Source organism: Accipiter gentilis, chromosome 21 (assembly GCF_929443795.1).
Source record: "Accipiter gentilis chromosome 21, bAccGen1.1, whole genome shotgun sequence".
NCBI classification, from domain to species: domain Eukaryota; kingdom Metazoa; phylum Chordata; class Aves; order Accipitriformes; family Accipitridae; genus Astur; species Astur gentilis.
The window spans coordinates 10,585,770-10,606,626 of record NC_064900.1 but is presented as its reverse complement, the minus strand read 5'-3'; the positions used below and the strand labels follow the sequence as shown (position 1 = coordinate 10,606,626).

Below are 20,857 nucleotides of genomic sequence, written 5' to 3'. Positions count from 1 at the left end.
TTTTGATAATATACTCCTTAGCATATAGTAGGTAGGCAAAGACATTCTTACTTTAAATGCAAAACCCCGAACTATGTAAGTAAGCTTGTTTGCTTTTTATAGATGTGACAGGATTAAGTTAAATTTTACTTCCTTTGACATTAGAGACTATGTTAGGATTTCATGGAATATAAATGAAGTAGGATTTAATTCTTTGTGCCCAGAGGTTAGAGAAGTATGCTTACACCTATTAAGACATCACATCAGGCTTTCCCCCAACATATTTCTTGTCTTTTACATTCTCTTGTTTTTGGTTATAGGTAAGATTGTGCCAAAACCCAAAGCTTCAGCTCAAAAACAGCCCACCTTACATACTTGACATTTTACCTGACACTTATCAACATTTGCGACTTATACTGAGCAAATACGATGACAACCAGAAACTTGCACAACTCAGTGAGAACGAATATTTTAAAATCTACATTGACAGTCTCATGAAAAAATCGAAACGTGCTATAAGACTCTTCAAAGAAGGAAAGGAAAGAATGTATGAGGAGCAGTCACAGGACAGGTAAGTGAAATATTTAAATATGAAGTAGATTGTCTGGCCTGTCTGCATTCTTAACACTGTTTGTCTGCAGCCATTGTGTTTTGACATTTTTAATTATTTAAAGAGCAGAAATATTTATTGTTTAGATTCATTGACCCTGCAGGTCAATCAGTAATTTGCTGGATTTGTTCCACTGTGTGCTCTTGTCTGTCACTTTATGACCTTTAAAACCAAGTGCATTTCCTTCATAAAACATTCATTTAATTGTAATTACTTATTCACAGGGCCTTACAATACGTAGTTTTTCCTCTGGCAGAGAGAGACTGACTGTTACTTGGATTGAACTTGACCTTCCTACCCCAGTTCTTAAAACTGTGGGAGCCATGATGGCTATTGACTTAGACCTTTCGCAAGTGATGAAATGGAGCAAAACAATATTCACATTTTTGAGATATTGTGTGATGTTAGCATAAGGTGATAATAATGTTAGTTTGCTGCTGTGAAGCCTTTTCAGAAACCTAATGGATTCCTGATTTGCAGTGGTTCAGTTTTAATAACAGGGATTAATTTCTACTTTATGTGCACTCTTGGTGGTGAGTGAAGAGGTTTTTAATATTTGATTTTATTGCCTGATAATTTAAAAATAATTTTTCAAGAACTTCTGTGCAAAATCTGCAGTTTTGTTTTGGGAAGGGATACAGCAGTGTTGTGGCAATTAGCCTCTGCCATGTGTGGTATATCTGTATATCTATTCAAATAGAAGATACACTGCTGTTTCCAGAGTCTTCTCTTTTTAAAGGAGATAGGGGGAATGGGAGATAGAAAGGAAGTGAATGGAGGGTTGTATCCCTGCCTCTCTGTCTGCACCTGAGCTCAGAGGCAGGGTTGCAGTATAGTTTTACAGCTGGTGAAACTGTTAGTAGAAGCAGTGAAATGTCGACATTCTTGTAAATGTCACTGCCGTTATGTTTGATTTACACATATGTTCCTTCCAGATCTTCAGCAGTGGTCATAGCTATTCAGTATACCGTGGTAGTCTCCTGTGCTTGATAGGGTGTCTGAAGCTTGCTTAAGGTCTAAGGAATTTTCTTCTAAAGGATGTAAAGACTGTTCAATTTTGAATATACTTGGAGCAATTTGCCTAAGAGGAGCAAAATACACTGTTTGAACTATTTTAGTTATGAGTAAAAATCTTGATGAATGTCTGTGTTTGAATTCATAAGTATGTAAACAAACTTTTTTACTGTGGATGCATTCTTACCAGAACCCCTGGAAGAATTGTTCAGCACTGAGCCTATGGGTTCTTTTTTAATATCCCATTTGTTTTACGTACAGAAGTCATTGTGTTGCAAAGGAAATAAGAACTTTTTATGGTAAGGGAAATTTGACATAAATGGTTACATTATGTAAACAGGTTTTATTTTGACTTCCCTATGTTGTATGAAACCCAGATTTACTTATGGTTTTGCTTACAGTTAGCAATAAATTAAAGCCAGTTTCAGTGTCACTTTTTCAAAAACACTGCTATACACTCTGTACAGTCATTCAAACAGTGTCTTAGTAACTGTATCTATTTGCTAGAGTTGCTTTATTCTTTCCAATTACCCACTTCATTTCCTGCATAAGGGTAACAGTGGTGATAGAAGGATGTCTTTTGAGAAGCAAACAGTTTTTGAAGGAGGTGCAGTTAGCATATTTACTGTCACTTATTTGGGCCATTCTTGTGAGATGATTGGAGAGGAGGGATTTTAAAACAAAACATAGTAACGAAGTGCACTGAATCACAATAACTGCTTGGGCTCTCTAAATTTGTTTCTGAAGGTGGCAACTATATTATTTTGCCTGACTGAAGGAGTTTGAAGCTTGAGGAAAGGAGTGCAATAGAAATGTTTCTCCTGTGCTGAAATTGTTAGTTGTGTTTCCTATACAAACAAAAATTCTGACTATGTCAGAATGCTTAAACAAAAAAAAAGTATAAGCATTGTTTCAGCAGTTCACGCCTCATGCCATTGTAAGTTAAAATCTACATCATTGTGACTTTAGTGCACTCTCATTCATCTAATGGTGATGTTTTATCTGTATGTGTGTCCTAGTTTAAAGTTGAATGAAGGTATACTTGTTTGAGCCCTATGACTAGGTACCCATTTGCTCTGCAGTGCTGCAGTGTACTTAATCATGTTAATTCTTGGTAAGTTAGTAAAAGAAGCTGTTAATGTTTTTAGCTTCTTTGCTTCCAAACATGCCTGCATTAACCTAAGAACGTTATTTCTTAGTGTTATAATGCAAACATAGGAGTGTTCATTTAAGTAAGTGTTTTGATGATGTTTCCAAAATGACTGTCAAATTGAGGTGTAGTCAATTTAAAAAAAAAAAAAAAGGCAAGCCAAAAGCCTCTTGCGTTGACACCTGGCCAGTTTCTGTGGTTTTCAATCTTACATTTCTGTTTTGTTTTCTGTTAGTGTCTCTGTGGTTTCTGGATAAAAGGTCATAATGAAAAAGAGAAACTGGCTGCATTTGGAAGCATTCTGTATGTATAGTTGATTAGTATACTTTTAACCTATTAGTGTTATTAAATAATCTTTTAACTTCTCTAGTGATGGTACATTTAGGAACCAATGCCAATATAAACATGATTTTATTTGTCTGATGACACCAAAATTACACTGTTGTGAAGAATTTGTCATGAATTTTGGTTCTCAAAGATCCATGGATGAAACAAGATAGTGTGCCAGTCAGATTATGTACAAATGGCTAAACCAAAAGTTTACACTGCGATGGTGTTGCCTTTCTATCCTGTGTTTCACGTCAAACACGTGATAGCCGGTTAAGAGTAGTTGGTGCTGTCATTCTGTTCTCTCTGGGGTGAGTCTTGCTAAGTGGAGAAAACACAGCTTACAAGTTTGTTTATTGTATATGAATTACATCTACCTTCTGGGTATGGTGTCTAGTATAAAATTGTCCTCTCAGTCCTCTTGCTTCATGAAGCAAGAGATGATGTTCAATAAATTCTGTGAACTGTACTAGATACAGGCTGCACAGAAGTTTTTTCTATGTATGAAGTAATTTAAAGATATTTTTTGTCACAGATTTGACTTTTAAAATTTTATTAACAAAGGCTTATTAAAATTACTGGTTCAGGTACAATTATCCTTCTTGAAAGGCTTTGTGTGTCTTTGAGGGTCTGGGGTTTTGTTTTGTGGTTTGTTTTGTTTTTCCCCTTTGTTGTTTACTGGGAAGTAGACTAAAGCTGGAAGGCATCATTTCTGTGAAGTCCAAACTTCCTTTTGTCTTACTGCATTCCAGAATTATGCATCCAGAAAAAATAAAAACTTTGGAGGCTGGCAGTTTTTTCAGACAAATATGTTAGCCAGGTGTAGAAATCAAGCACGTAAGTTACAATAGTAAGACCAGAGGAGGAATAAAGTGGCAATGGGGAGATTATGTTTGGATTCATTCAAGATGCTGGACATGGTCTTCAGGGCTAACACAGCCATTTCTTAGTAATGGAGACAAGTGCGAGCTTTCCTGTGCTTAGCTGTAAGTTGTGTCCTTGGAAGAATATGTCTTGATGTGGAACTCTTGTTCATTGTCTGTTTTAATATTGCATGCCTTCTGCTATATGCCCTTTATATGAGGAGAAAAAAAGTATAAAACCAGGGTGTACACTTCTAATGCTCTCTTAAATACTGCTTGGTTCAGCCAAAATTAGTTGGCTACTTGTTTTTAAGTGGCATTGCAGAAGTGGAAGAGGAAGATAGGATGGAAGATGGATATTTATTAAGTAGTGGGCAGTACTGATGAAGATGGCAAGAGAAGACCTGAGGTGGTTTTGGTGTTGATGTAAAACAGCACCTGTTCCTGTACAGAAAATCTTACTAAATTCTCTTGCGTATCTGGCCATTTGGTGTCTTGATTCAAATTGAATGTTTCTAGATTTTACAGGTTGATTAAGCATTTTGTTAGTGCAGAATTCTTACATTCTCCAGGTCTTCTAGGGAGGTATTATACCTATGATTCAAGCGATAGATCAGGTTCTCCTTTATTACTATTCATGTGGGTTAGTGGGTTTACAAATATTCGACTTCTCTTCCTTAAGTCCGTGTTGACAACTGAGATCAGGTAAGGTTCTTGAATCAAGTCCCTGAACTGGCACGTCAAAGTACACAGCATTCTCGGTAGAGACCTTTCTACTGCTGAAATGTCTAGCCCATTCCATCCTTATTCTGAAAGTACAGACTTGATGAGAAGTTACAAGGGTAAGCATCAGGATGGACTTCAGTTTTGTCAGCTGTGATGCAATTACAGCCATTTGTGTACATATGTGGTGAGATGTAGCTTACCCTATTTCTTTGAATCACTTCATCTTGTACCACAACCTGCTGTTCTATTTACAGGAAGTTAGGAAGTTTATAACTTAGCTGGCCTTGTAACTTGTTCGTGTGTCTCCAGACAGAGGAGATCTTGTTGTTTGAGAGAAGGATCAGGAAGAGTATATTTTTAAAACAGGATGATTTTATTTGGACAAGTCAAGATTGTTTTGGCTGCTGGTTTTCTTGTTTGACAAATAGAAACTTCAGATTTAGAAAAGGATGTTAATCGCTCTTTTCATAGAGCCAGTTTTGGCTATTGGTTAACATCACATAGATAACTTGGTAATTGTCAGATAGTAAGGATGACAGCCTTCATTTGAAGTTGTGATCTTGTGGTGAAAGTTATGTGGCTCTTAGAATCTTGTGATTTGTCCCATTTTTCCAAGCATGTTATGTAGGTTTTGGTCTTCAGTAAATTGAGCTGAACAGTTAGGCTCTACATACTATCAATCTGTTGTCTGACATGATCTGTAAGCCCCTACACTTAAGCTATGCCAACAAGTTTTAGAAGTCAAATATATTGACTGTTTTATTCTAATCTTGCTGAAGTTGAGGCAAAGGAATCTAGTATTTGTCCTTTCCTCTCTTGTATTTATTTACCTGTATTTTTAGATGGTTCCTTCACTAGGTTTGTAGGAAAAGAAGCCACCTTAGTCTGCTTGAAAGGCTTCTGTAGTGTTGACTCATTGCTTGAACTCCAGTGCTGTCCCTAGAGAAAAGAGGATACTTGCTTTTTCAATGTATAACCTATAATACAGTAATTGGGAATGGAACTTGGTTACAATAAATAGCCTCTGATAAAGAGGCTTCTTCTGAGGAAAAGAGTGCATGATTGATTGGATGGGATTTCATGGGAGAAGGAAATGCAATGAGGGTTTCATTTATTTGTGGATCTTTTTGGTTTTTGTTTGTTTGTTTTTTGTTTTTTAAGCTGTTATGTTACAGTGAGAATTTTCACCCTCTTCTCGCCTCCCTGTTCCTTAGAGGTGATGTAAAATCAGATGTGAGCCAAAACAGCTTCAAGAAACCCTTTGGTGTACCTGAACCACATAAGTAATTGAGCTTCAGTGTGAATTTCGTGAAGCACAAGCCATTTGCTATTTTTGGTTCTAGTCTAAATTAAACAAGTAATGTTACACAAACACACCTTTCAGACAAAGAGACTCTTGTTGCAGAGGGCAGGTGAGAACATGTGGAGCTTACAAATGGTAGGGCAGTGTTATGACAGCTTGTTCTCAACATAAATGCAAACAGGCTCTGTAACTGCAGTTGTTGTAAGGCAATATTTAAGTTTTTAGATGTTTTTGATTATGTTCACTACTTGGGAGAGGGTATTACTAAATGAGAACAAAGGAAGTATTAGTACCAAAATAACTTAGAGGTAACTGCTTATTCATATTGTGGAGGACGACAAAGGATTTTAGAATGACAGAAGATCCTAAATGAAAAAATATTGGTTTGTGAAATTTTATCATTGATTTAGATGCTTGATTCATATCTAGTTGGGTAGAAGAAGGGTTATATGTGCACTTTGTTTGTCTTCTACTTTTTACTGTATTATACAATCAGGCAGCATTTTCTATGTTAGTGCAAGGTTTATTTCAAACATTTTCTTACAAGTGATGTGGCGTTGACAGTCAAATCTGAGCAGAGTTCAGCTGGTTTTGATAGGATATACTCAGTCTGATCTCTTTGTACTTTGTATAATCATTTACACCTGTGAAAGGTGTATATGATAAAGTTGCCATTTTAAGATGCCATAACATTTATACCGACTTTGTGCAGGTGTGAAAGCTCTCAAAAAGCACAGTTAGGGGAATCAGTCCTGCAGACTTTCCATGTGTTATGTATTAATTTCCTTTGTGATAAACCTAATGACAGTTCTACTGCTGGGATTGTACAATATGAGTAATGCAATGTCTGTACTGACATAGTTTTCTACATTGTTCCATTTCAGCTTTAGAAGGCAGTATAGGATGACAAAATGAGCTAGGCAGAGTAGGTGGTTGTCTGAAAATACAGTACTCTTGGTCAGAGGGGTCTGGAAATTATCTGATTTGGCAGTGAGGATACCAGTACTCATTTCTGCTTTATAACAGCTGAGTTTCTCACATCCCTTCGCCATACTTGTCTGCATGGTCTCTACAGGGAACAGCTGTGCTTGTAGAGGCAGGCCATGGTTGCCAACTATAAATAGAGCTATGTTCTTAGGTATGATAAAGCCCAGCTGATCATATCAAGATAGCAACTTCAGGATCTTCTTGAAGAACAGACAGCAGTGACTCCTGAATTTACTGTGTAGAAGGGAAGACTCCTGTAATGGTCCTGAAGGGATGTTTCATCCTTCACTCTTGAATGCGTGGTTGATTTTTAGAAAATTTGGTCTTTGCTTTTCTGTGTCAGAAGTATTCTATATTCAGTGATTAGGTATGTGTTTTAGGATGCCTTCAACACTAGCTTTTGTGATGGTAGCTACTTATCATGCAGGAAACAGAGAAAGCTTTTAGAAGAAAGTGTCCATTTTTATGAAATGTATGTCTAAATATATAAGCATATCTAATTTTAATTTCAGGTTATAAAAGTAGATGACTTCCTTCCCCTAATGGTCTATGACATTGTTTTCCATTGTAAATTAGAAACATAAAAGAATAAAAAACTGCTTTTATTCTATAAAGAAATGAAAAGCAAGTTGGGAATAATCACTTTCAAGTGGTACACTTGCTGTTTAGTTAATAGAAGGTCTTTTGCCTGTCTTTGAAAGTAAAGCAAAGCCAGTTTATAAAAACAGACGTGCTGTAGTGATAATCCTTTTATCCAAAGAATGCTTGGATCAAAAATCAGGCTAGAAGACATACGTGCTATGTATCTAAAGCTATAGTAAAGAAAGTTTCACTAACCTGTACATAGTAGGAAATAACCTTAATCTGAAAAGGGGTGAAATTACATGTTTTGATTAACACAGTTGAAGTTTGGCTGAGTTCAGAACAAGAGAGAGAGAATGAGATACTGATGGAGATGATGGTGGGTGGAACTATCCAGTTCCATTCATTAAAATGTAAAGTGCAAGAGACAGTACTTTGATAATTTAATGAAATTCTTAAAATTTTGTGATCATTTGACATAAGTTTATTTTCTTACTATTGTGTTCTTTGCTTTAATATTAATAAAGTGAATTTACTTGAGTCATCTTAAAAATGGCACAAAAGAGTTAGTATAATAATTTAGTAAGTTGCATACAGAGTACCTTTCATGGTTGTGCTTTTTTTATCAGTGGCTGCACATTCTCAAGTTAAATTTGTCTTTACAGATTACACAGTAATACTGTGCATACTCTAGACTGAAGCAAAGCTTTAATATTGTTAATTGATATTGGAGGAACAAGGATTTTTTAGTTTGAAAAGTAGGTTTGCTGTTCTCTGCACACAACAGTTTTGCTACTGGTAAGATCACTATGTTGGCATGTTTCTTGTTTTAGATTGAACAATTCCAAATGATTTAACAGTATGTTCCCTGAGAGCTAGTTTAGGAATATCATTTGTTTGATTTGAAAGAAAATGTGTTATTTATATAAAACACTATGCAATGAATGCAACTATTAAAAAAAAATAATTAATCTAAACAAACAGGAGAAATATCACACAGAAAGGACCAACAGTAAATTGTGTCTGAAAAGAAGTGCATCTTAACACAACAGAAATGGAAAAAGAAATTAGTAAGTGATCTTATATGAGGATTTAAACTTCCTGAGAAAGCAGCCAGGTGACTGTCATCAGTATCTTGTTTGTAATGTAGATGACTAATACATTTTAAATTCTTCCAGGTGCAACCAAGATAGAACTAGAGGATTTATTATTGGAATGTTTTTGTATTTGTCTCTAGCATATGATAAAACATTGTGTGTTTTCACCATAGTTTGGTCAGATTTCAAATCATAATTACAGAGCTATCCTGTTCTGTAATGGAAGATCTTAACCATAATCTGGTTATTACCCAATCCTTTACATTGTGTGAAGTGAAAAACATATTGAAGAATGTATTCACATTATACTTGCAAAGATCTTGAGAGATCAGAAAACTGGTGAACAAATAATTAATTGTTCATTCATATCAGTAATATTTGGTTACAATAATGATGACTTCACTGTTTTTCTGGTATGTCTGATGTAAAGGTAGACATAACTGTATTTCTTCCTAATATGATACAATACGATAAACTAAAGGGGAAACATAAAAGTAGCAGATATGTAAGAAACAAACATTTCTGGGATATACGATGAAAGATTATAATCAGTGGTAGCATGTTGATTGAGCTAAATTGAATTTCTCTGTGGGTAAGGTTGTTGTGGTCTCTCTATAAGAGGGTCTCTTATAAGGGGACTTTCATTTTTTATTCTTGAATTGTCGTACAGCACAGATGCAATTTCAGCATAATATGTGGTGCATTGTATATATCAGGAGTCCATTGGGAACCTGCACAGCCCACCTGATGAGTTAGTCTTTTATTGTTACTACCTGATCTTTGACAAGCTCTGTGAATGTACAGTGAGAAAAAAAGCCTGGAAAAGTAATTAAATCTAATTGCTTTTTTCTCTGTTTGATACCATTGTGGGAGAGTTCACAAAATGTTGTGCTTTTCCCTAAGATAAAACAGTGAAACTATATTGAGATTTGAAGCAACAGTAAAAGGGAGAATGATTCCTATCTTCTATAGCAAAAATACATGCTAAGATTACCTTACCTATTCCACAATTCTTACATGAAGCTGTCACTAGTAACAGTTAGAACATTAATTAGTTCTGTCTGTGATACTGAACAGATGTCTATTTAGAAATAAAATCCACAACCATATCTTGTTATAAATATTAGCCCCAGTTTTGCATCTACCTTGCATAATGTAAATATGTCTCCTGATGGGGAGGAATACTGAATAATAAGCTGTGGATCAGCTCCTGATTAATTGCTGTCTGTCTGTCTCTTGAGCTCAAACCTGAAGTATTGCACAGTGTCTGTTTATATTGATATGACTGAGTGGAGAATAGATTCTCTCAGAAAGTGTTTGGCATATGGCAGGATCGGATTAGACCCTGGGTAATGGTGGCAGAAAGAAAAGGACCCATGGGCTTGCTTTTAAGTGAGTAAAATAAGTCTCTCTTGCAGAACTTGATTAGTTATAGCTGACGCCCAGTGTTCACTTTTTTCCTAGTATCTGTTGACTAACTTGGTCAAAGAACTGAAACCTATATACTTACTAGAAAATCTGTGATCACTCCCTAGCTTGCATAGAGGATTATTCTGTAACAAATTCTAGTTTTGCTTACACTAAGAATAAAGAAACACTTTAATAAGCTTAATTTTTTTCTTAATTTTTTGTGTGCCAGCCCTTAGTGATATCCTAAAGGGTTTTGCTAATGTCTTTATTTGTCCTGAAAAAACCCCAAACACCTTCGCTAGATCTATATTAGAAATACTCTTGCCTTTTTAAGAGGAGTTAAGTTCATTTGTTAGTTATTGCTTTTAAAATAGGACATTTTAGGCAGTACTGTGACTGCATGAGAAAAAATTTGTCTCTTGTTACAAGTTAAAGGGCATTAATGCAAGACAGACAAACTCATTACCATCTGTTTTCAAACTGTTCCAATGGAAAATGGTCCTTAGCCAACAGAATATTCTGTGAACTCATCTCAGAGTTGATTCTGAGTCATGAATGTCTGTCATGAGAAGTATGAAATGCAGTGTCAGTAATAAAATATTATCTTAGGTCATACCTAAGAACATTTTTAAGCACAATGTTTAATTTTTTTTTAAAAGGGGTTGTTAATTAGTGAGGCCTTACAGGTGTATATCCAAGAGCAGACCTTTAATTCTAACTCCTCTCTAGTGGGAGAGTGTGTAAAGATTAAGAGAAACACCTTCAGATTTTTTTCATGTCAACATTTTAAACAGTTTATGGGGCTACAGAGGATTAGTCATTATGTAACTTTTAAAAATGAAATTATTCTATTAGTAGATTACTTTATTGACGGTGTAATATCAAACTCCCTGTGTACCAGTCTTATTTTTGGAGAATGCTTAGTTTTGACAGAAGAAAAATCAACAATGTCTTAACTGAAAGTTATACGTTTCAGCAAATATGATATGTAAGCCTTCCATTGGTACATGTAGAGTAGAGCTATGTAAGTTGTTTTTAATATTCTATAAGTGTCATGCATGTTTAAGGAAGATATAATGCAACAAGTAGAGCCTGAAAACATTTCTGTTTGTTGTTGTTCACATATACAGTGTGTGGTGAAAATTCTGAAGTGGATGTTGATGTCACAAACCTGGAAGCTGTGTTCCAAATATTGTGTGTCATTAAAAATGATGGCAGTATCTGTTCAGAACATCTGCTCGCCCAATATACCAGCAATAAAGGAGACATCTATGTTATAACATAGCTTGTTGTTATTTCCAAGTATTTGTTTTTAAAATGGGAAAAACACGTAGTGTTTTTTCATGAAATATTGTCCTAACTTTGAGCTCTAAACCACTAAAATATGAAAAGTACATATTCAGTTGCTAGGTAATCTTGATAATGCCAAGTGGGTCATAATTTATGGGCTGTATTGGTATTTGTGTTAGAACAGAGACTTTGGACACCTATGCTTTATTTCTAGTTAGGTTACTTTTTACTGGTTACTTCAGTCATCGTAGGTCACTTACATCGAAGTATTATGCCATTTAATTCACAGCACTTTCAGGTTTTCTTAAAATGGAGAGTAGTATTTAGGGTTTTATGCTTGTTGGCTATAGTAGCAGAGTAATGGTGGATGACAGGAGCGCTGATAAAGGCTTGTGTCTGTTCTAACTTCATATGAATTTTTAATCCACTTCATAACTGCATCTTACTGACAGCTCATTCCCAGTGGCCAATGCTTCAGTGTTTTTACAACTTAATGATACATGTTCTGTGCTGCAGTTGGGAAAATAAAGAAAATGTGGCATATATAGCCAATTTTTTTTTGTGTAGCTGAGGAAGTCGTATGTCAGCAGGCTGAAATTCTCTCCCTCTATACTTTTTTTAAATGGACTTCTTCAGGGTAGCAGACTGGATGACTATATTGCATTATTTTGTGCAGAACTCTGCATATCCTTTTTAGTACTTAATTCATAGCTGTAGCAAATACAGAAAGATTCAAAGGAAAAGAGAGTACGTAACATCCTGTTCATGTGTTTCCTTTTACTGTTAATCCCCATAATTAATGCCCTATGAGGAATGGGGCTTTAATCACTTACAGAGCACAGTAATGTAAAAAGACACTGCTCATCTGGGAGGTGTTCAGTAGTTTGGTTCACTGGTGACCCAGTTGGTACGCAGCTGTCCTCCAGTCTATGCATATGTGGTTTCATTAACTACACGCATATCTGTCTGACAGGCTGGTAGTGATCATCTAAAAGGAACCTTGCCTTATGAAATTGTTGAAGTGCCACTGAGAGAGTTGTTTGTTTTCTCTCATTTCTCCACTTTCATTGGGAGGGAGAAAAAAAAATGGGGGAGGGAGGCTGTTCTGTGAGGGTGAGGATCAAGGGTCCCAGCAGTCACTTTGAAATGATCTTTAATGAAGCCCAGCACCAGGAAGAGACATGTTTGAACACCACACAGCAGTTTTTTAGTTGCTTAAAGGAAGTGTCCATACCAAATGCTTTTCTGAAAGGGTTTTTAAGAGTTTTCATTTGTTTGTTCTCTGTGAATTCAGTGTTACTTAATGCTAAACTGTAATGGGCAACATAAACATAGTTTGTAAGAACATTAAAATATATTTTTAAATGGACTTAAAGGACAGACTGTTGGGTATTTGTTTTAAAAATCAGTCCTTTATCAAATCTGTGATTTTGGGGAATGCAGTTTGTTATTGGGGTGGATAACAGAAAGGAGTTTTGATATAAATACTTTCTCGAAACTATAAGCCTAACCCACCCAGCTACTAGAAAGGTGATAGCTGGGGAAGAGATGAATGGCTAAAATATTAGAGAAATAAATTAGCTTATGTTTACTCAACATAAAGCAACACAAGGGCAATACCCACCTCCTAGTGTATGTCATAACATGGTAAAAGTATCTAGTGGCTAAATCCTTCCAATATAATGGAACAGAAGAATCGTATCTATTACAGCAGTTTGAGGCTGAATTTATGAACAGCTGTCAGGGAAAAAAAGAAGTGTAAATGTACTATTCCTCTGTTTATTTGCACTTCTTTTTCAGGTAATCCTCTACTCTGCAGCAAGTCTTTCCAAGGCAATCTTTTCCTTGGGCCATTATTTGTTCACACTTGTTTTAAGCCTGTTGGGGAGTTCTGACTGCCTTATGCTTGACGTGCATAAATAAGCTGGGCAGGGGACGATGACAAGTAAGCCTTACAGTGAAATCAACTGAGAGCTGTGAAGATGTTGTTTGAGTTGAGGGTATCCATGGAGGTGGTAATTAAGGTACTTGTCATATCCTTCTGTACCCTTGTGGAACACCAGTTCCATAAATGCCAGCCATTTGCTGTATAAACAGGAGGCAGAATATTCATCACTGGAACCTTGTGTATGGGCTAGACTTGCCAAGAGAAGAAAAAAATTTCTTAAAGGACATGTCATGTCATACTTTACCCTGTACATTTATGCCTGGAAGCTCTTGCAGCTTTCCTTTGTGGCAGCTTTCATGCTTGTTTTTGCTTTTAAAAGATTAGCTAAGGTAAGAATCTGGTGTGAAAGAAAATGGAAGGGTAATGTTGATTTTAGTACAGCTCCCAAATATTCTATTCCTGGATTTTCAGTTTGCTTTATGTAGCAGCAGATGGTCCATCTATTGTTTCATTATTCTTTTGGGAGTCTGACCCTCTATAGTGGGTGTGTGCTTTAGCAAAAAAAGAACAACTGAAGTAAGTCTTTTGTAATGGATGCAACTCAGTTTATTAAATTGTGTTGATGACCTAAAAAATTCTAGCTTTTAAGATTTGTTTTTATTTAAATGCTTAATATTGTGTCTAAGTTCTGTCAACAAGGTGGGGTGTTTTTATTGAAGTATCAAGGGTAGTTTTGATTCAAAAGGATTGTTCACTGTCATAAGCACTGTTTTGTGAAACGGCATAATTTTACCATATGCCTTAGGTTTCGTTTGAGATATTATGAATAAGCGGGATGAGTGCTTTCAAAGAGGAATTCCTGCTGTCCCACATCAACCATGTGGGCTTTCAGTTAAGCTTCCCAGGAAGACAGCAACATATGTGTACACAATGTGTGTATTATACTGGCGCCCACTCACAGTGTTAAAGATGTGTCAGCATTTCCAGAATAATTCTCTATTTTAAGTGCCTTGTTTTAGCCTACGTATGAAAGTTGTCTCTGTGTTGGAACTTTACACACAGTCTCAGCCGTCACAGTTTTCAAGTGTGAATTTGTGCCAGGTGAACATAAGCTGAATTAAATTAATATATGCAAATTGAATGGAATATCTCTAGAGGCATGGTGTCATGATAGACTCTTCTTTTTTGACTCTGAAGCAGTATCTTATCATTAAGTAAACTGAAGCTATAGTGGATACCACTATTTTTGAAGAGTTGTAAGAGATTTTTAGTAAAAAAACGTGGCCTTATGCTTGGTCTTGTGACTGTTGCATAGTCTAAAAAGCGATGATTTTCTAATAGTGATGTTTGAGTATGAGGAACTTCCAGTTTCAGGCGATTGAGATTCTTTCTATCATTGTAATAGTCTAGAATTAATTGATGTCTCCCTTACAGGTCAAATTAGTCTCTTTATATATACTGAGAAATGGAGTAAGTCTGTGGCAGGTTTCCTTGTATTTAAATTGTATTCCCCCAAGTTGTAATATTTTCTTGATAGAAGCCTTTCTCTAGTCTAGGGCCATCTTGTTTAATACATGCAGCAGGGCAAACTGTGTGGCAGGACGTGCTGTTTCTGTAGTGTGTGGGTGGCTGTGTAGGAGCAGAGTTGAGATTGGATTTTGAAATTGCCAGACTTCTAATGTTTAGTTTATGTGCTTAAACAATAACTTGCTACTATAGTTTCAAAGACTACATGCCATAACCAAAATGTTGTTGTCTTATAAGCCTGGGATTTACTTACGTGTGATTATAATTGCTGAACAGCAGGTTTATTTTGAATGAATATTGTTAAAGCCCTGTTTGGTTGAATGCCATCTAAAAACCTCCATCTAAATGGCAAATGGTTTAGTAAGTAGGCCTGTGTTTGAGTTATAGCAGGCCAACTAGACAAGCCTGCAGTTTGAAGATAAGCAAATCAAGGTTATTCCACAGTTTGAAATCCAAGTTCAGAACTAATACCCTTGGAAAGAGCTGCTCTGTACACCCATGATAGGAAAGGTGGGGGAGCGGGACATTCCTGTAAAAACAGTTCTGTCATGCAGCTCTACTGGTTGTGTTAAGACATCCAGACAGGTGGTCCTGCATTTCTGCAGTGGTAGATTATCCTTCTAATAATTGTTTTATATGGAATGAATTCTACTTGTGGCTTGCTTGAACCTCTTGAAAGGAACTAAGTGTACAATATGTCAGTTAATATGCATAGTGACAGCAAATATGCAAGTTGATGACTTTTTACTTGGCTTTTGTGCCTCCATTAGGAAACGCCAATAAATATTGATACCCATTGTAAAGAAATATCGAATTGACAGCAGCATGAGACTTTGTGTTTCTGTTCTGAACCCCTTGTTAATGCATTCCCCCCAACTAACCAAAAAAACCCTCCAAACTTCAGGGAGTCTTCTGGAACCTGAAACTTTGACTACAAAGAACAGTGAGCCCAGACATTGCAAGAGCTTAGCCTTGTCTGTGAGCTGGAGAGGATAAATCCTGAAGCAAACAGTAATGTAACCTTTTGGCCTGTTTTTGGGGTGGGTGGAGGTTGCAGAGGGAAGAATGAGCTAGGTGATGACCTGGACCTGGATGTAATCAGGTACCCAGCAGAGCTCAAAGCACATTAATGTGTTGGGTACACAATCCAATTGCCCTTCTGATTAGATGTATCACTGTAGTCTGAGTTCCTTTTAATGTTAGTCCAAGAAAGTTCTGTGGCTGTAATGTAGTCTGCAGGTCACTAAATCTTGTGTAAAGCTCTAATTCAGAGTGCAACAAATGTGCAGAGATGGTCAGCAAAGACTGTGTTCTGCAGTAAATACCTTTGCAGGATGATGGTTGTAAATGTCATTGGAAGACTCGGGTAGTCTGTGTCCTAATTTTCTGTCTTCAAAATGTGATTGTTTACTTAAATTATTCATGTTTGTAAATGCTTCTATCTTTTTAACATTGGACTGCACGGATGTCTGACTAAATTCCTATGTCTCATGCCCGTGCTCATATTTACATGTTTCCACTGAATGTTCTACATCAAAGATGGAAGCAATTTGCAATAACCTCAGACAAAATCAAAATTTCTTCTAGGCCTTTATTCTTTAAGATCCCATCTAATAATATTGGAACAGTGATGGATGCATATGCAAGTCTATAAGTGTTTGAAAAGATTCTGGGAGTTTGGGAGTTACTTAAATTCCATATAGATTTGATTCTGCTCAACAAACTGTATTTGATAATGCGCTGGCATTGTATATATTTCTGGCATTTTTCATGAAAACCATACATTTCCTGGATTTAATACTACAAAAATACTTTTTATTTGTAACAGCATACTCCTTTCAAGTGTAACTAGCCGGATAGTAAAATACATACCCATCATGATGATTAAAAAAAAAAAAAAAAAAGGTGTTCAAGTAGACTTGGGTTAGTCATATTTCTTATTTTACCACTGCTTTAATTTCTGTATGAGTCCTACATGCTCTGGAGCTCCCATTGTAATAGTTCTGCCTCATTTTGATGATTAGCCTTCCCCTCCCCATGACAGTGTTGCTAAAATGTCCCCAGGGTTTCTTCTTCCACAAGGCTTGATTCCCCTGTGGATTTAGGATGAATGTATGGCCCCCTGTGAAGGAAAAATAAAACAGTCAGCAAATAACAGCTGTCCATGACTGCAGTGTTGTAATGGAGTTTTACACTGGCAGTTGGGATTTTACATACTCTTTAGCTTATAATGGAGAGAAATAGGTAGCACTAATGCTGTCCCATCAAGGACTATTCAAACAAGCATATGCATTTAAACAGATACTCTTTCATCTTTGAATAATTAGAATACATTGCTATTTTGCTAGTCCGGCAAGTGTTCACCAGACCTTCACAGAAAGCTTACTTCATTCTTTTTGATGTTGTTAATATTTGAGTGGCAGTTTTATTTGTATAGTACTTTACCTCTTCAAAGTGTTGTTACAAAGGGTAGTTAGATTTTTATGTTCAGAGAGATTTATTTTTAAACAACCACACTTCAGCTTTTTAACTTAGATACTTGATTGTGCTGGGAGTTTGCTTTGCTTCTCAATTCAATATGTGCCCTGTCTAGTATAATTTGCTTGGAGAAACCTGCAAATGAAACACTAGAGGATAACTACTTGATACAGCCTAAATTTGTGCTTTCCAAATTAAATAGCAGAAACCTTTTCTCACTGTTCTGGTCCTAGCAAAATATTAATAAGATATTAATGCTTCAAATCAACTTGAAATTCTATTTGTGAAGTGTGGGATGAAGCAATATCATTGAGTTGAGTGCTAAAAAAAGACCAGTTTACTTCTACCCCTCTGTAAGCAAGTGGACTGAATTTGGTGCAGTCAGTTGGGATATGTTACATTTGGCTTTGTGCTACTTCTGAGAGTAACAATTTTAAAAGGTGTTAGGTATGGCCAGAGAGGGTTGGAGCATAAAAGCTTATGGGGAAGAGTGAAGGAGGGGGAAAATACATGAAGTCCTGACTGATGCACTCTTGAATCTGATAGCTTTGTGGCTTGTGACTTTTTGGCAGTAACAGTAAACATGAAGTGAACAGCATTATTTTGTTTTCTGTTATAAGGTTATACGTTTAGTAGCCCATGATCAGTTAGTTTGTATAAAAGCAAGTAACTCTTCAGATTCCCATCTCTCTGAATATCTTTTTATGGATAGAGGCTCAGTCATTTAAAATAGTTCATCAAGTGTATTAACAGAGTTCACAAGGAGAACACACAAAATGCTGTCTGTGTGACTGGACAGGTCTTAATTTCTGCTTGCAATATGTGACCTTAGTGTTTTATTACTGAAAAATCAACATTCACAGTCAATAGCTCTCTCCAAGGAGTGTTTTGATGTGTGTAATTTAATTTGATTCCATTTGGTTTATGGTATCTACTTAATCTGGAATTTGTGGGTAAATCATAGAATGAACTAAGTTTATCCACCTCTGGTAAGTCAAAACCAGTTAAAGGGTTTGAGTGTTCTTCACAGTGAAGAACTAAAGATATATTAGACAGCTGAATGTCTATTCAAATATAATTTACCCACCAGTAAAGTTCTAATTTGTCATGTGTTCTTTTTCAACTTAAATGAAGTGGCATAACTGAATTGCTTTGGTTTCATTTTCTCTGTCCCACACCACAAGTTTTAAGGGGAATCCTGGACAATGGTTGTCCAGAATTCTTCTGAACAGTGAGATCCTGCCTATCTGAGCTGCTGCCTCGGCTGTTCCTGCCACCATTCCATCCAAAGACCATTTGCTGTTAGGGCACGCTTCTGCAAGTAAGTGCTGCTTCTGGTTTGTAGGATAAAATATGCTCATTTTCAGGGCAAACACGAACTTGGTAACATATCTGAAGAACATATGCACCACAGTTGGGCAACACACACTTTTGCTCCTTTGAAAGGTGGTATTATCCCAATATATTTGAATTAACAAAGTTCTGCTCTATCTGTAATATTGACTGAGAAGTTGTATTAAGGATGTAAGAAGTTGAGTTCTTGCTTTTTTCCTCACTGAACTGCTTTGAATTGGAGGGTATGGCGAGATCACCCCAGCTAACACAAATATTCATAAGAGAGCTGCATTCTGTGGTTCTTGGTTTATATTACTTATCTCACTGTTGGCAATGCAATCACTCTAAATTTAAATATTTGACTTGGCAAAATAGTTTTCTGGGATTAAGTTGTTGTGGTGTTTTGTTTTTGTTTTTTTTGTTGCTGTTGTTTGGGGTTTTTTTATTTTTTTGTTTTGTTATTTTAAAAAAACCTCTCCTGTTTAAACTTTGCATAATTAAGTTTATATGACGAATTAGCTTATGCATATCAAAGTTGCATACCTGTTGTCATGTCCCTGTCTAAAACTTGATGAAAGATGCAGATGCAGACCTGTTTTTTAAATAGTACTTTTAAGTAATTGTTGCACTGTGTTTCTGAAAGTTGAAACATGACCATATCTAATAGCATCCAACATGTACACAAGGATTCTGAAGCATTTGATTCCCACCCTCAGGCCCCTGTGGTTGAAATACATTGCACAAAGGCCCACCTGTTAGTGTTACATGTGAAATAAGTAGAAGCGGGATTTTGATCACATTCCTAGGTTTTATATGGTATTTAATTCTTAAATCTAAAGGATTTTTGTGTTTTCTTCAATTAGAAATTGTGGAAATTGAGATACAGAGAGGTGTGAAAGTAATTTTCCTAGGATTATATAGCTTGTTCACTGCAGTGGCTTGTTCACTGCAGTGCCAGGAACAGTGTCTCCAGATCTTCAGACTCCTACTTCAATTTCTGTAGTACTATCTTGCTAAAGATTTTACTGCTTCCATATTTTGATTAAAGGGCAGCATACATAAGAAGATATTTGACTTTATTGAACCCCTTTCTGATCTAGGGATTTGCTCTAAGACTAGGACAATCTTTCCTGAAGGACCCAGCATATTAGATGTAGAGTTGCTAGGACAGATTTGCTTTTCATGTGGGTGGTCGCCAAGCTGGATCAAAAACTCTAGACATTGCCTGGCATCATGCATACACATAGTATATATGATGAGTAATAGTAGAACCACAGTACGTAACTAAATTTCCACAAAGAGTCTTCTTCTGGTTTTGTTTCTTGAACAGAGCAAGAGTAAGTGGACCTAAATCAGTGGTAAACATTTGGGTTTTAACTGGTTGTAAACAGGAGAATAACCTTAGTTATCTGCAACAGTAGCTGGAAATAGACCATCTTGGAGTTAATTATATGTAGGAGAGGTAAGATACAATGTTTTGTGACAGCTTGTGAAGAAGGTGCCAAGTTGAGCAGTAGGCATTAATGACTTATTCATGGTTAAACCTATATTTGTACTACTGCTCCTATATCTGAGTATTCAAATGTCTATGAAGAGGGTGTGAAGGTTTTAAAACTAAATTTAACAGGCCTTGTTTGGTTGGCTTTTTTATGGTGTAATTTTTATTTCCAATGGTCACACTGAATTTTGTCTTCAGCAGTACTGAATGAAGAAATGCTGTTCTCAAAATGATCTTGCCCTACAAACAGAAATGGTTCTCCCTGTCTTGGCTGTTATTGCTGTGCCTGCCTCATGTATGGAGTGCTACAGCATCTTCTTTTGAGTGTCTCCATTTTTGGTGGAGAAATGCTCCCAGCTGGACTGTGGTTCCCGAACAGATAGTGCTTTGGGCCAAAGGTGGGGATACACAGAAACTAGTTTCAAACTTTGATTCACACAGTTCGTGAATCGAATCTCATGGGGATCTTATTCATCTTTGACTCCTTTTTGTGTTGATACAATGTAGTTACCTTTCTATAATGGAAATTCAGTCTCTTTTTGAAAAAGCAATTGTTAGTGTTGGAGAGACAATTCTTCAATTTTACATCTTGTCAGACTTGCATTTCCAGGGGACATGCTGATCTTAGGACTTACATAACTGGGAATCACAGAATGGTTGTGGTTGGAAGGGATCTTGGGGGGGGGGGGGGGGGGGAGGGAGAAAGAGAAAACAAATTAACTGTTTTCCTCACAAGTTTGGGGGAAGGTTAATCTCCTGACTTTTATTGTGGCTTTTACAGGGAGCAGTCACA

The 20,857-nt window shown here is 36.4% G+C and overlaps 1 protein-coding gene across 2 annotated transcripts in view; it reads left to right on the top strand.

Annotated features, from left to right (window-relative positions):
• The window catches only part of CBLB (Cbl proto-oncogene B), a 139,243-nt gene that overhangs the window by 10,256 nt on the left and 108,130 nt on the right, over positions 1 to 20,857 (top strand). For both annotated transcript variants that reach the window (XM_049824745.1, XM_049824746.1), the window contains exon 3: positions 300 to 550. In XM_049824745.1, the coding sequence (XP_049680702.1) occupies positions 300 to 550 (251 nt within the window). The remainder of the gene's footprint in view (positions 1 to 299; positions 551 to 20,857) is intronic.